Source organism: Artemia franciscana, chromosome 8 (assembly GCF_032884065.1).
Source record: "Artemia franciscana chromosome 8, ASM3288406v1, whole genome shotgun sequence".
Classification (NCBI taxonomy): Eukaryota; Metazoa; Arthropoda; class Branchiopoda; order Anostraca; family Artemiidae; genus Artemia; species Artemia franciscana.
In genome coordinates this window covers 43,637,947-43,651,347 of record NC_088870.1, presented here as the reverse complement: position 1 = coordinate 43,651,347, position 13,401 = coordinate 43,637,947, and the positions used below count along the sequence as shown (strand labels likewise).

Below are 13,401 nucleotides of genomic sequence, written 5' to 3'. Positions count from 1 at the left end.
TCACTGCAGTAGTAAATTTGAAAAGATGTTTCAAAATATAACTCAAAATTTATTACTATAACCGAGCTGAACTTTTAGCACGACAAAGATCGTTGTCTTCAGTCTGAGAATATCATAGCCTATAGTAAAAACAAACAATTCATAAGAAATATGCATAACAAAATATGTCTTTTAACCAGCTAAAATCGTATTTGATTTTTTTTTAATCAGTTAAAATTGAATCTGGTTTGTTTTTGTTTTTTTATACAGCTGGAGCAATACCAATAATAATACAATATATTTGTAATACAATAATACAATAATAATACATAAATTAGTATTAAAATCGTACCTGTCTGGAGTTTTAGACCTGAGTTTTTAGTCAGAATTATATTTCAAAGCTTCTCTTGAGATGGATGGTGCTAGTTTGAGTTAATTGCTAAATGGGCAGTTATTCTTTTGTTTCTGTAGTTGTGAGCGGTTTTTCGGCTGTTAATTGTGCCAATACCTCAGTTAAATAGCTACTTAATCATTCATGAGGAGCTGAAAACCTACGTTAAAGAATATCGTCTATGGTGATTCCAATGGTGGTCTTTCTATTTCTATACCACTCTTTTTTTTTAATTTCTCTTAAATTTTTTCTTATTTTTGCCATAAAAATAAACCGAAAGAAAAGTCGCCATTTATGCCAATCACCAATTTCACCTGAGTTCTATGTAACCAATTTGTCAGAAATGACTTGTTTTTCTCTCTAAATGGTTTTTTTTTCAAAACTTTTTAAGTGACGCTATTCATTATTCACTATTTAAGTAACAAACTTGTTTATTATGAGAACTTTTATGTGATTTTTATTGCAACTTTCCTAGAACCTAAAGACGAATCAACAAACGACGATAAACGTATTTTCCCTTTATTTTCAATGAAACACGAATATGATCTTTTGGCTGGTTCTTCTGGCATATCTGCAGATTGCAAACCCAGTTCTAGCCATCTTAAGCTGGAGTCACACAGTGGCGAGGACAAAGGTATTTTTCAAGAATATTGAGCCTCTTGTTTGTATTTGGGTGTCCAAAATAATGATGCACTTCCTTTCATATTGTGGCGGGGCATCAAAGTTATATGCTAGCTGTATCTTGTCGTGCTCGTTACATTTGTCAAATAAACATTTAATTCCAAACGTCCTGGATAATTTTAGTTATTAGGATATTAAATTTTATACCCCAAATAAATCCTTGGACAAAACGACAGACATACCTTTATTTACAACTTTCTTCTAACTTTTCAAACTCTCTTCTAACTTTTTTGTTTGAAAAATATTAAATATTTTCTTTTGTTTCTGGTGCAAGGATGTTTGTAAAAGTTGTGTGGTATTTTTAGACCAACTTTTTTGAAGGTTTTGGAAAATGACAAGAATAATACACCAAATAATACAGAATAAAATCATTCCATTGTTACAAGATTATGTTGATGGCTTTAATGAAAAGGTATTTTATTTCAAGCGTTTGAGAGTGCTTATCGTTGGACAAATTCATTATTAACGAGCAGAAATTTTGATTATCAGTAGCATTCTGGGAGCTGAGAGCATCTCTTTATTTAAAATTAAATTTAAAAAGTTTTTCTTGAATGAGGAAATATATTTTATTAGTAGATTTTTTACGAAAAATGTACAGTGGTAGTATATTTATTTTGTTTTAAATCAATGAATAATTTGTTGAAAGTCAAAAGATTGCAGCCGTCTTTTATCAGGCGCATTCGTTTGAAGGTTTAAAAAATCTGAAAATGTGTTTGTAGGGATGACTTGATTAGTGCAATACCTGGGGTCAAGCTAGCCCATCATGTATTTAGCTCATTTAAAACAAAGGATTCAAATATAAATTTGAATGGAAAGGTTTCCGCTTTGTTAATATTATATTCAATCAAGATATGTCATGTAGATTGTCCCCAGGGCAATACCTTTTCTACTTTCAACTCTCCCACTTTGCTAATTCAGACAGAAAGATAATACAGTAGGGATTAGGGGCAGACTGGATGGCCAAGTTAAGTCACGGAGAATGGTCGAATTTAGTTTATTCTCAAAGTATGCTTTCAATCTAGATAGTAATCCATATGTGGATTGTATGTGGTTGAAATACTGGTCATGGAGGAAGCTAGCCCGGAAATTCTTCTTTTTAGCCAGTTCTATTACTCTTACATTTGCCATTTAATGAACAAACAATTAGTTGGGAGTCAAAAGATTCTAGCATTCTTTTATCAGACGCATATTTGCCCTCCCTTTATGGTTGATCTAATTGCTCTTTATTAATATTTAGTTTACAAATAAGTTAGTCACTTAGTCGGTACTGAATTAATGCAGTTCTTGGATTCCATGCTGTAGCGACAATTTTTAGACAAACTCATATTTCAGTAAACACAAACACAGCCTAAGGCTTAAAAATTTCACATTACAAGCTTAAGGTTTTGGAGTTGAGAAAGTATTTGCCAAAAAAATAGCTTGTTCTGCTCTTTATCTAAAAAACATAAATGAAGCATTCTTTGAATTTCTGGAATAATACCTCAAATTGGCTCTTAAAAATTTGACACCAAAGGCAATATTCAATAAAACTAAATACATAATGACTAATTAAGGCTAAGTGTTAAAATCTGAATTGAGTGTCCAATAAAAAGTAATTCATGTTGAGTGAACTTACATTATTTCAATTTTCCACCTTGCAGATAATCCAAGAAGTCAGACTGTGAAAAAACCTTTCAGATGTGATATATGCAGGAAATGTTTTCCTACAAATTATCGTTTAATTGTTCATAAGAGGAATCATACTGGAGGAAAACTTATCCAATGTGACATTTGCGAAAAAGGATTTAATCAAAAATCAAACCTATCTGCACATCAAGTAACTGATACTGGAGAGAAACGTTTCAAGTGTGACATATGTGATAAAACATTCCTTTGGAAATCAAGCCTATCTTCAATCAAGTAACTCATACTGGAGAAAAACGTTTCACGTGTGACATATGTGATAAAACATTCCGTTGGAAATTAAGCCTATCTTCACATCAAGTAACTCATACTGGAGAAAAACGTTTCAAGTGTGACATATGTGATAAAACATTCACCGCAAAATCAAGCCTATCTTCACATCAAGTAATTCATACTGGAGAGAAACGTTTCAAGTGTGACATATGTGATAAAACATTCACCTCAAAATCAAACCTATCTTCACATCAAGTAACTCATACTGGAGAGAAACGTTTCAAGTGTGACATATGTGATAAAAATTTCAACTAAATTAAAACACGCTATGCGCATGCAGATTGTCAAAAGGATGTATCTCAAGAATCCAAGACGTCAGACTGGGAAAAAACCTTTCGAATGTGATATTTGCAGGATGTGTTTTTCTAAAAATTCTGGTTTAATTAATCATCAAAGAACGCATGCTGGAGAAAAACCTTTTCAATGCGACACGTGCGATAAAACATTCAGTGTAAAATGCAATCTATCTATTCATCAAAGAACTCATACTAAAGATAAACGTTTCAAATGTGACGTATATGAAAAAACGTATATGACGTATATGAAAATTTAAACAAAGATTAGACAAAGCACTAGTTATCAGTCATGTATCCTGGTGCTATATCAAGTAATGTTCACATTAAAGAGCTTGGAAAAGAGAGTGCAACAACATTTGAATTGCCTCTCACTACGTGCGTTACTAAAGAAAACCTGCCGAACAGCAAAATGGACACCCAACAAGAGGTCTTGACAGATTCATGATTACTGAGCCGAAATTTATCGTATTAGTAGTATTCCGGGAGCTGAGTGCATCTTTTTATTTTTAAAAGTAAATTAAAAAAGTATTTTTTTGAATGAAGAAACGTAGTTTATTAGTAGATTTTCTTTATAAAAAAGGTATAGTGGGAGTACATTCATTGTGTTTTAAATGAATGAATAATTTGTTGAAAGTCAAAAGATTGAAGCTATCTTTTATCAGACGCATTGGTTTGAAGGTTTGAAATATCTAAAAATGTGTCTGTAGGGAGGACTTGATTAGTGCTGCACCTAGGGCCAAGCTAGCACATCATGTATTTAACATTCATGTATTTAACTAATTTAAAACGAAGGATTCAAATATATATTTTAATGGAAATGTTTCTATATTGTTGATATTTTAGTCATACAAGATATGTCACGTACCTAATTTTATGTCCCCAGGGCAATACCTTGGCTAAATCAGACAGTAAGTGAATACAGTCGGGATCAGGGACAAACTGGATGTCCCAGTTGAGTAAGGAAGAATGGTCGAATTTAGTTTTTTCACAAAGTATGCTCTCCATCTAGATCGTAATCCATCTGTGGATTGTAAACGGTTGACATGCTTGTCTGGAGGAAAAAAGCCCTGAAGTTCTTCTTTTAGGCCAGTTGTTTTACTCCTTATCTTTGACATTTAATGAAGGAATAATTGGCTGGGAGTCAAAGGATTGTAGCATTGTTTTATCAGACGCATTGTTGCCCTCCCTTGATGGTTGATTTAATTGCTGTTTATTAATGTGTATTTTACAAATAAATTAGTCACTCAGTCAGTACTGAATTATTGCAGTTCTTGGATACCACACTGTAGTGACTTTTTCTTGAAAAATAAACTCACATTAAGTAAACACATGCACAACCTCAAGCTTAAGAATTTAATTATACTTAAGAATTTATACTTAATCAGACAGTAAGAATTTATACTCACTCAGTCAGTACTGAATTAATGCAATTCTTGGATACCACACTGTAGTGACTTTTTTTTGAAAAATAAACTCACATTAAATAAACACATGCACAACCTCAAGCTTAAGAATTTAATTATACTTAAGAATTTATACTTAATCAGACAGTAAGAATTTATACTCACTCAGTCAGTACTGAATTAATGCAATTCTTGGATACCACACTGTAGTGACTTTTTTTTGAAAAATAAACTCACATTAAGTAAACACATGCACAACCTCAAGCTTAAGAATTTAATTATACTTAAGAATTTATACTTAATCAGACAGTAAGAATTTATACTCACTCAGTCAGTACTGAATTAATGCAATTCTTGGATACCACACTGTAGTGACTTTTTTTTGAAAAATAAACTCACATTAAGTAAACACATGCACAACCTCAAGCTTAAGAATTTAATTATACTTAAGAATTTATACTTAATCAGACAGTAAGAATTTATACTCACTCAGTCAGTACTGAATTAATGCAATTCTTGGATACCACACTGTAGTGACTTTTTCTTGAAAAATAAACTCACATTAAGTAAACACATGCACAACCTCAAGCTTAAGAATTTAATTATACTTAAGAATTTATACTTAATCAGACAGTAAGAATTTATACTCACTCAGTCAGTACTGAATTAATGCAATTCTTGGATACCACACTGTAGTGACTTTTTTTTGAAAAATAAACTCACATTAAGTAAACACATGCACAACCTCAAGCTTAAGAATTTAATTATACTTAAGAATTTATACTTAATCAGACAGTAAGAATTTATACTCACTCAGTCAGTACTGAATTCATGCAGTTCTTGGATACCACACTGTAGCGACAATTTTTTGAAAAATAAACTCACATTTAAGTAAACACATGCACAACCTCAAGCTTAAGAATTTCAATTACATTACAAGTTTAAGGTCTTAAAATTGAGAATATATTTGCCAAAAAATAGCTTGTTCTGCTCTTTATCTAAAATAATAAATGAAGGATTCGTTGAATCACGAGAATAATACCTCAAATTCGCTCTTAAAAATTTGACACCAAAGGCAAGATTCATTAAAACTAAATATATAGTGAATAATGAAGGTTAAGTGTTAAAATGGACTTGAGTGTCCAATAAATAGTAATTTATATTGAGTGAACTTTACATTATTTCCGTTTCCATCCTTGGAGATAACCCAAGAGGCCACACTGTAAAAAAACCTTTCGAATGTGATATTTGCAGGAAGTGTTTTTCTACAAATTCTGGTTTAATTGTTCATCAAAGAACGCATACTGGAGAAAAACCTTTCCAATGCGGCACGTGCGATAAAACATTCAGTGTAAAATGCAGTCTATCTATTCATCAAAGAACTCATATTGGGGAAAAACCTTTCCAATGTGAAATATGCGAGAAAACGTTCAGGGAGAAATCGAATCTATCTAAACATGAAAGAACTCATACTAAAAATAAACGTTTCAAATGTGACGTATGCGAAAAAAAATTCCATCGAAAATCGAACCTATATCAACATCAGAGAACTCATACTGGAGAAAAACCATTCAAATGTGACATATGTGATAAAAAATTCTGCCAATAATCCCAACTAACTTATCATCGAAAAAGTCACACTGGAGAAAAACTTTTCCAATGCAACACGTGCGATAAAACATTCGGTTGGAAATCCGTCCTATCTTCACATCAAAGAATTCACACCGGAAAAAAGCCTTTCAAGTGTTTTACATGTCAGGAAGCATTTCGTCAAAAATCCCACTTAGCTGCTCATCAAAGAATTCATGCTACAGAATAACATTGTTTTGCTACAAATTCTCGTTTTTTATACCTGATTGTTGCCTTTGATTGTAGCATTTATTAGTTTCATCCATTCTAGCGTTTTTTTTCTTTCTTTGTAGTGTTAGTTTGTAGACATTTTGCAGTGAAATACTTGTAAAGGTTTAATCACTTAAAAGGAAAAAAAAAACATGATCATCATCATTCTCGTTTAATTCTTCATCAGAGGACTCATACCGGAGAAAAATCTTTCAAATGCGACAAATGTTTCCAATGTGAAATATGTAAGAAATGTTTTTCTTTCAGATATAGTTTATATACAAATCAGAGAAGTCCTACTGGAGAAAAACCATCCAAATGTGACATGTGCGACATTTCAAAATATATAAAATCATGAAGTTTAGTGTTAGTCATCAAAAGTTACAAGCCGAAGAAAATATGCCCAATTTTTGAAAAAGTAGGGAAAATAGCTCCAAAATATCAAGTGTTTTAATGAAAATCAAACCATCAGATTCAGAATATCAGAGAGCTTTACTGTTGAGGTTTCAAGCTTTTATATACAAATATTTAGAATTTTGCATTTTTGCCAGAAGGATGACAACGGATACATGTTTATTTTTTTTCTTTTGTTTTTTTTCCTCAGAGGTAATTGTATCGAACCAGTGATCCTAGAGGGTCGGAAGAGGGCTCATTTAGTAGGAAATAAAAAGTTCCAGTGCCCTTTTTAAGTCACCAAAAATATTTGAGGGCACTTAGCCCCCTTCCGTACCCGTTTTCTCAAAAGTCACCTATTTTTTTGGTAGCTATTTTGTTCAGCATAAACGAAAGACCTAGTAACCATGCCTTTGAGGGTGACTGGACCCCCACACAATTCACTGAGAAGGGCTGCAAGCTGTAAACTTTGCCTATTGTTTTCATATATTATGGGTTATAGTATACAGATATTATTATAGGGGGAGATTTTTATGGTAGGGGCAATACGTGGGAAGATCTTAAAAGATATTTAAAACGGTATTTAAGTAAACACATGCACAACCTCATACTAAAGAATTTCAATTACATTACAATTTTAAAGTTTTAAAATTGAGGATATATTTGCCAATAATACCTTGTTCTGCTCTTTATGCAAAAAGAATAAATGAAGGATTCGTTGAATCACGATAATAATACCTCAAATTGCCCCTTAAAATTTGACCCCGAAGGCAAGATTCATTAAAACTATATATTTAGTGACTAACTAAGGTTAATTGTTAAAAGCTGAATTGAGTTTTCAATAAAAAGTAATTTATGTTGAGTGAACTTAACATTATTTCAGTTCTCCTCCTTGCAGATAACCCAAGAAGCCACACTTTGCAAAAACCTTTCGGATGTGATATGTGCAAGAAATGTTTTCCTACAAATTCTCGTTCAGTTCTTCATCAAAGAACGCATACTGGAGGAAGACTTTTCAAATGTGACATTTTATCACACATGTGACATTTGAAAGGTTTTTCTCCAGTGTGATTAAAATGTTCTGCCAAAAATCCCACCTAACTTATCATCGAAAAGTCATACTGGAGAAGAACATTTCAAATGCGAAACATCTGATAAAACAATCGGTTGGAAATCTCACCTATCTTCACATCAAAGAATTCACACCGGAGAAAAACCTTACAAGTGTTTTACATCACATCTATAAGGTTGTTCTCCAGTGTGAATAAAATATTCTGCCAACAATCCCACCTAACTTATCATCGAAGAGTCATACTGGAGAAGAACTTTTTCAAATGCGACACATGCTACAAAACAATCGGTTGGAAATCTCACCTATCTTCAGATCAAAGAATTCACACCGGAGAAAAACCTTTCAAGTGTTTTACGTGTCAGAAAGCATTTAATCAAAAATCCCACCAATCTGATCATCAAAGAATTCATACTAGAAAATAACGTTGTTTTGCTACAAATTCTCGTTTTTAATACCTGATTGCTGCCTTTGATTGTAGTATTTATTAGTTTCATTTATTAAATTGTTTTCTTTCTTTGTAGTGTTAGTTTGTAGACATTTAGCAGTGAAATACTTGTAAAAGTTTAATCACTTAATAAAAATCGTCATCATCATTCTCGTTTAATTCGTCATCAGAGAACTCATACTGGAGAAAAACCTTTCAAATGCCTCAAATGCAATAAAACATTCGGTCAAAAATTGACCCTATCTAACCATCAAAGAACTCACATTGGAGAAAAACCTTTCCAATGTGATATATGTAAGAAATGTTTTTCTTTCAGATATAGTTTATATACACATCAGAGAACTCATACTGGAGAAAAACCATCCAAATGTGACATGTGTGATAAGATATTCCAAAATATATAAAAATAATGAAGTTTAGTTTTAGACATAAAAAGTTATGAGCCGAAGAAAATTTGCCCAATTTCTGAAGATAGAATAAATGAAGGGGGTAAAAAGGTAAAGGGATAATGGGGGGAAAATAGCCCCGAACTATCAATTGGTCTCAAACCATAAAACCATCTGATGCAAAAAAACCCGAGAGCTCTACTGTTGAGGTTTCAAGCTTTTATATACAAATATTTGGAATTTTACATTTTTGCCAGAAGGATGACAACAGATACGTGTTTATTTTTTATTCTATTTTTTTTTCCTCAGAGGTAATTGTATCGGACCAGTGATCGTAGAGGGTCAGAAGAGGGCTCATTTAGTCGGAAATAAAAAGTTTCAGTGCCCTTTTTAAGTCACCAAAAATATAGGAGGGCACCTAGCCCCCTTCCGTGTCCCTTTTCCCCAAAGTCACCTATTTTGTTAGTAGATGTTTTGTTCAGCATAGACGAAAGACCTAGTAACCATGCCTTTGAGGATGACTGGGCCCCCCATAATTCCCTGAGAAGGGCTGCAAGCTGTGAACTTTGTCTATTGTTTAAATATAGTACGGGTTACAGTGTGCAGATATTATTTGAGGGGTATTGTTCTTGTAGGGAAATTGCATGGGAAGATCTTTACATTGAGGAATTTTAATGGAGGAAAGGAATTTTCCGAGGAAGGGGAGCCAGATTAAGGACACTATTTAAAACATGATCAGAAATGAAATTTAAAAATAACTATGATAAATAAAGAAAAGAGTTTTTTAACTGAAAGTGGAGAGCAATATTAAAATTGGAAACTCAAAGGAATTGTTAAGTGAACAAGGGAGTTTGCCTTTTCTCAATACCTGGCTTTTTACGAATAAGTTTTATCTAGAACTTTCAAAAAAAGCTTATTATTCTAATAGTTATTCTTAAATTTTTGGAAAAAAGGCAAACTTTGGCACAAAGAGTAAGGTACTGAGGAGGGGACAACCCCTTCATATACACAATAATTTCTGTTCGTCTTAGGCTTTAATGTTGCTCCTTACTTTCAGGTGAAAAACTTTTTTTTCGTGAAAATTTCTTAACAAATTACATAAGAACAATTGGAAAAACAGAAAAATAAGTGAAATAGAGAAACGGTGTCCTCATAATCTGCTTTTTCTTATAGCTGAAAAAACGTGTTTCCTCCCACAAAATGGTTCAGAAACCTTCCCAAAAGGGAAACTAATGGCCTAATAATGCAATTTTTAGCATTTTCATTACACAATTACATTACACAGTTTAATAAAAATTCATAAATAACGAATGTTCATATAATTGAAAAATTAGGAAAATAGCAGAATTGTTTTGAAGCGAATTCGGAGGATTGTTGTGCATCGTGAAGGCCCACAAGATGGAAAGTGGAGGAAGAAAGAGGAAAATCACAGGGTACCAAGTTAATGACCCAGTTACGGTTTTTTCTTTTTTTTTTTTTTTTTACTAGCAATCGGAAGATTAATTGGATCACAATTGGGGATTGGAATTGACTATTCACTACATTTTAAGACACGTTTGAAGTGACATATAGATTTTCTACTCAGGATTGTTTGGATTTTGAGATTCTGAAGTTTAAACGTTATTTTTGAGGCTAAGGCCAAGGTATAAAGCCCAATTTTTAATCGTTTCAGTAAAAGGTTCTTTTTAATATTGTTTTTTTTTTTCTAATTTCACCCAGTTTCACCCAGTTTTTTTCACCCAGTGCCGAAGAGACACTGAGACCAAATTTCAGGCAATTTCAGAACACTCATTCAAATTTTTTTATCAAGAAATGCAAATCGAATTCAGATATAAACACTTAATTCTTATTTGAACAATTGAAATCGTGATAATACGGCCCAAGATAAGTATATCTAAAGCTAAATTTGTTTTCGAGCACTTATCCCCTAAGAAAACTGAAAAACTTGAAGTGGAATCATGTGGGCACTTTCAATGTGTATGATTAGGAAAGGATGTAATTAAATCTCACTATTTTTAAATTTTATCTTAGAAGAGGAATATCCTTAGGATTAATCTTTAAGAGAAACCCCCTAATCCTGTCTCCGTGTGCTTAGGCATACCTCAAATCATCATTAATTTGATGTTTTGAAATATTCCCTTTTTGCAACCAACTCTAATTTCTAATCTTTTTAAGTTTATTGCTAAAAAATAAGGGAAAAATTCCAAAAATCATTTAGTGAGGTGAATAATAAATGCTTTTTTATGACCCAATTTCATTACCTTAAGTTTGAATATACTTGCAATATTATTCATGCCCAGATGCACAAAAGAATGGATTTGCAAAATCAACATTTCGCATTAATTACATTTTTCTTCCAGAAGTAATAAAACATAAAACAAAAACGAGTCTTTTCATCTGGAAGTAAGGAACGACACTAAAACTTAAAACGAGCAGAAACTATTCCATATATGAGGGGGCTCGTCCTTCGTCAGCCCTCACCCTTTACGATACAGTATTAAAATTCTTTGAAAATACTTCTCATTCAAATTCACCAGAAGTTGCGTCAAGTAACCTTTCATATAGAATTGTGATAAAAAGTCAAACTTTAGTGTAAAGAGGGAGCGTTGAGGAAGAGGAAGCCCCTCCTCTCATATACAAAATAATGTTTTTTGCTTTAAGTTTTAATGCTGCTATCCTCCCTTTCCTCTATCTGCGTAAAATTTCCTCTGGACACTTTCCTGCGGAATCTTCTCCCTGTGGAAGGTCCCCAAGTAAAAAGTACCCCCCCCCCTCCAACAAAATCTATATATTTTCCAGCAAATAATACTATATGTGAACAATGTGCAAATTGCACAACTTACAGCCCTTTCCCAGGAGCTATGGGGGTCTAGTCATCTTCAAAGACATAGTTATTTTGGCATTCCAACTTTGTTGAACAGAATGGCTATCGAAAAATTTGATCAGGCATCTTTGGGGAAAATGGGCAAGGAGGGGGGGGGGTTAATTGTACTCCGATTATTATGACCATTTAAAAAGGACAATAGGAATTTGATTTTTTTTTTTTTTATCAAATGAACCTGTTAAAATCACTGGTTTGATGTTATTACTCTGAAGAAAAAAACAGCAGCCATAGCAACCAAAAAGAATAATTCAAAAAAATAAACACGCATGTATGATCTTCTTTATAACAAAAAAAAGAAGCAAAATTCTATATTTTTATAAATAGAGCTTGAAACTACAGTAGGGTTCTCGGATATAATGAATCTGAAGGTGTGACTTTCATTAAGAGGGATTGCTTTTTTGTCAGTGTATCCCCTTTTTAGAAAATAAGGCAAATTTTCTCTGGCTCGTCAAATTGATAGGTAATGTTAAATTTAATAAATTTTATATGTTTGGAATCAGTATGAAAATAAAATTCTTTTTATGTTAGTATTGTTATCAAAGTTCTGCTTTTGAAGTTACGTTTACTGTCGACCTTCGTCACTCCTTACTTAGATTTTTCCTTGGCAGTGTTAATGTTTCCACCAATTTACTTATCCATTCTGAAAACCCTTAAAAAGAGGTGAGAATCACCTCCTCTGACCAGCCATTAGAGAATGTAACTTTTGATCTTCAGGGTGTCCTCAGGGTATATTTTCTTGCGCCACTGGCGGCACTTTAAATATCCAGGAGGATTGAATCCCCCTTGGGCATTACTTTAGCAGTAATTGCTGGCATAGCTCCGTCCAATCTTGGTAGTACATTCCTCAAATACCCTGATTTATGGTCATATACTAGGGAGGATGGATAGTGGGTAGATTGTGAATGATGCAGTAGGCCCCTTTTTTGTGACTAGTACTCTCACGGTCACTATGAGAAAGCTTTCACCACTATCAAAGTTTGTGGTAACGAACTGTAGTAAGAAGCGACCCGGCTCAATAGAAACCAAAACTCTAAAAAGGGAATTTTGATACCTATAGCTACAGCAAAGGAATTGTGTTTTAATGCTGATTTTAAATATATAAATTTCATCAAGTTTAGTCTTACGCATCAAAAGTTACGAGCCTGAGAAAATTTGCGTTATTTTAGAAAATAGGGGGAAACACCCCCTAAAAGTCATAGAATCTTAACGAAAGTTACAGCATCAGATTCAGCGTATCAGAGAACCCTACAGTAGAAGTTTCAAGCTCCTATCTACAAAAATGTGGAATTCCGTATTTTTGCCAGAAGGCAGATCACGGATGCGTGTTTATTTGTTGTTTTTTTTTTTCTCTCCCCAGGGGTGATCGTATCGACCCAGTTGTGCTAGAATGTTGCAAGAGGGCTCAATCTAACCAAATCACGGATGCGTGTTTTTTTTTGTTTTTTGTTTGTTTTTTTTCCCCAGGGGTGATCGTATCGACCCAGTGATCCTAGAATGTCACGAGAGGGTTCATTCCAACGGAAATTAAAAAAAATCTAGTACCCTTTTTAAGTGACCCAAAAAATTGGAGGGCACCTAGGCCCCCTCCGACGCTCATTTTTCCCCAAAGTCACAGGATCAAAATTCTGAGATAGCCATTTTATTCACCAAAGTCGAAAAATCTAATAACTATATCT

At 33.1% G+C, this 13,401-nt stretch overlaps 1 protein-coding gene across 3 annotated transcripts in view; it reads left to right on the top strand.

Moving 5' to 3' along the window:
• LOC136030461 (zinc finger protein 180-like) overlaps nt 1-13,401 on the top strand; it is a 138,393-nt gene that overhangs the window by 56,873 nt on the left and 68,119 nt on the right. The window contains exons 9-10 of one of the 3 annotated variants that reach the window (XM_065709468.1): nt 846-1,004; nt 2,692-3,057. The exons of the other annotated variants lie outside the window; for them this stretch is intronic. Coding sequence (XP_065565540.1) covers nt 846-1,004; nt 2,692-2,954 — 422 coding nt within the window. The 3' untranslated portion in view covers nt 2,955-3,057. Of the gene's footprint in view, nt 1-845; nt 1,005-2,691; nt 3,058-13,401 lie in introns of those variants that run through there. 3 annotated transcript variants of the gene reach the window in all.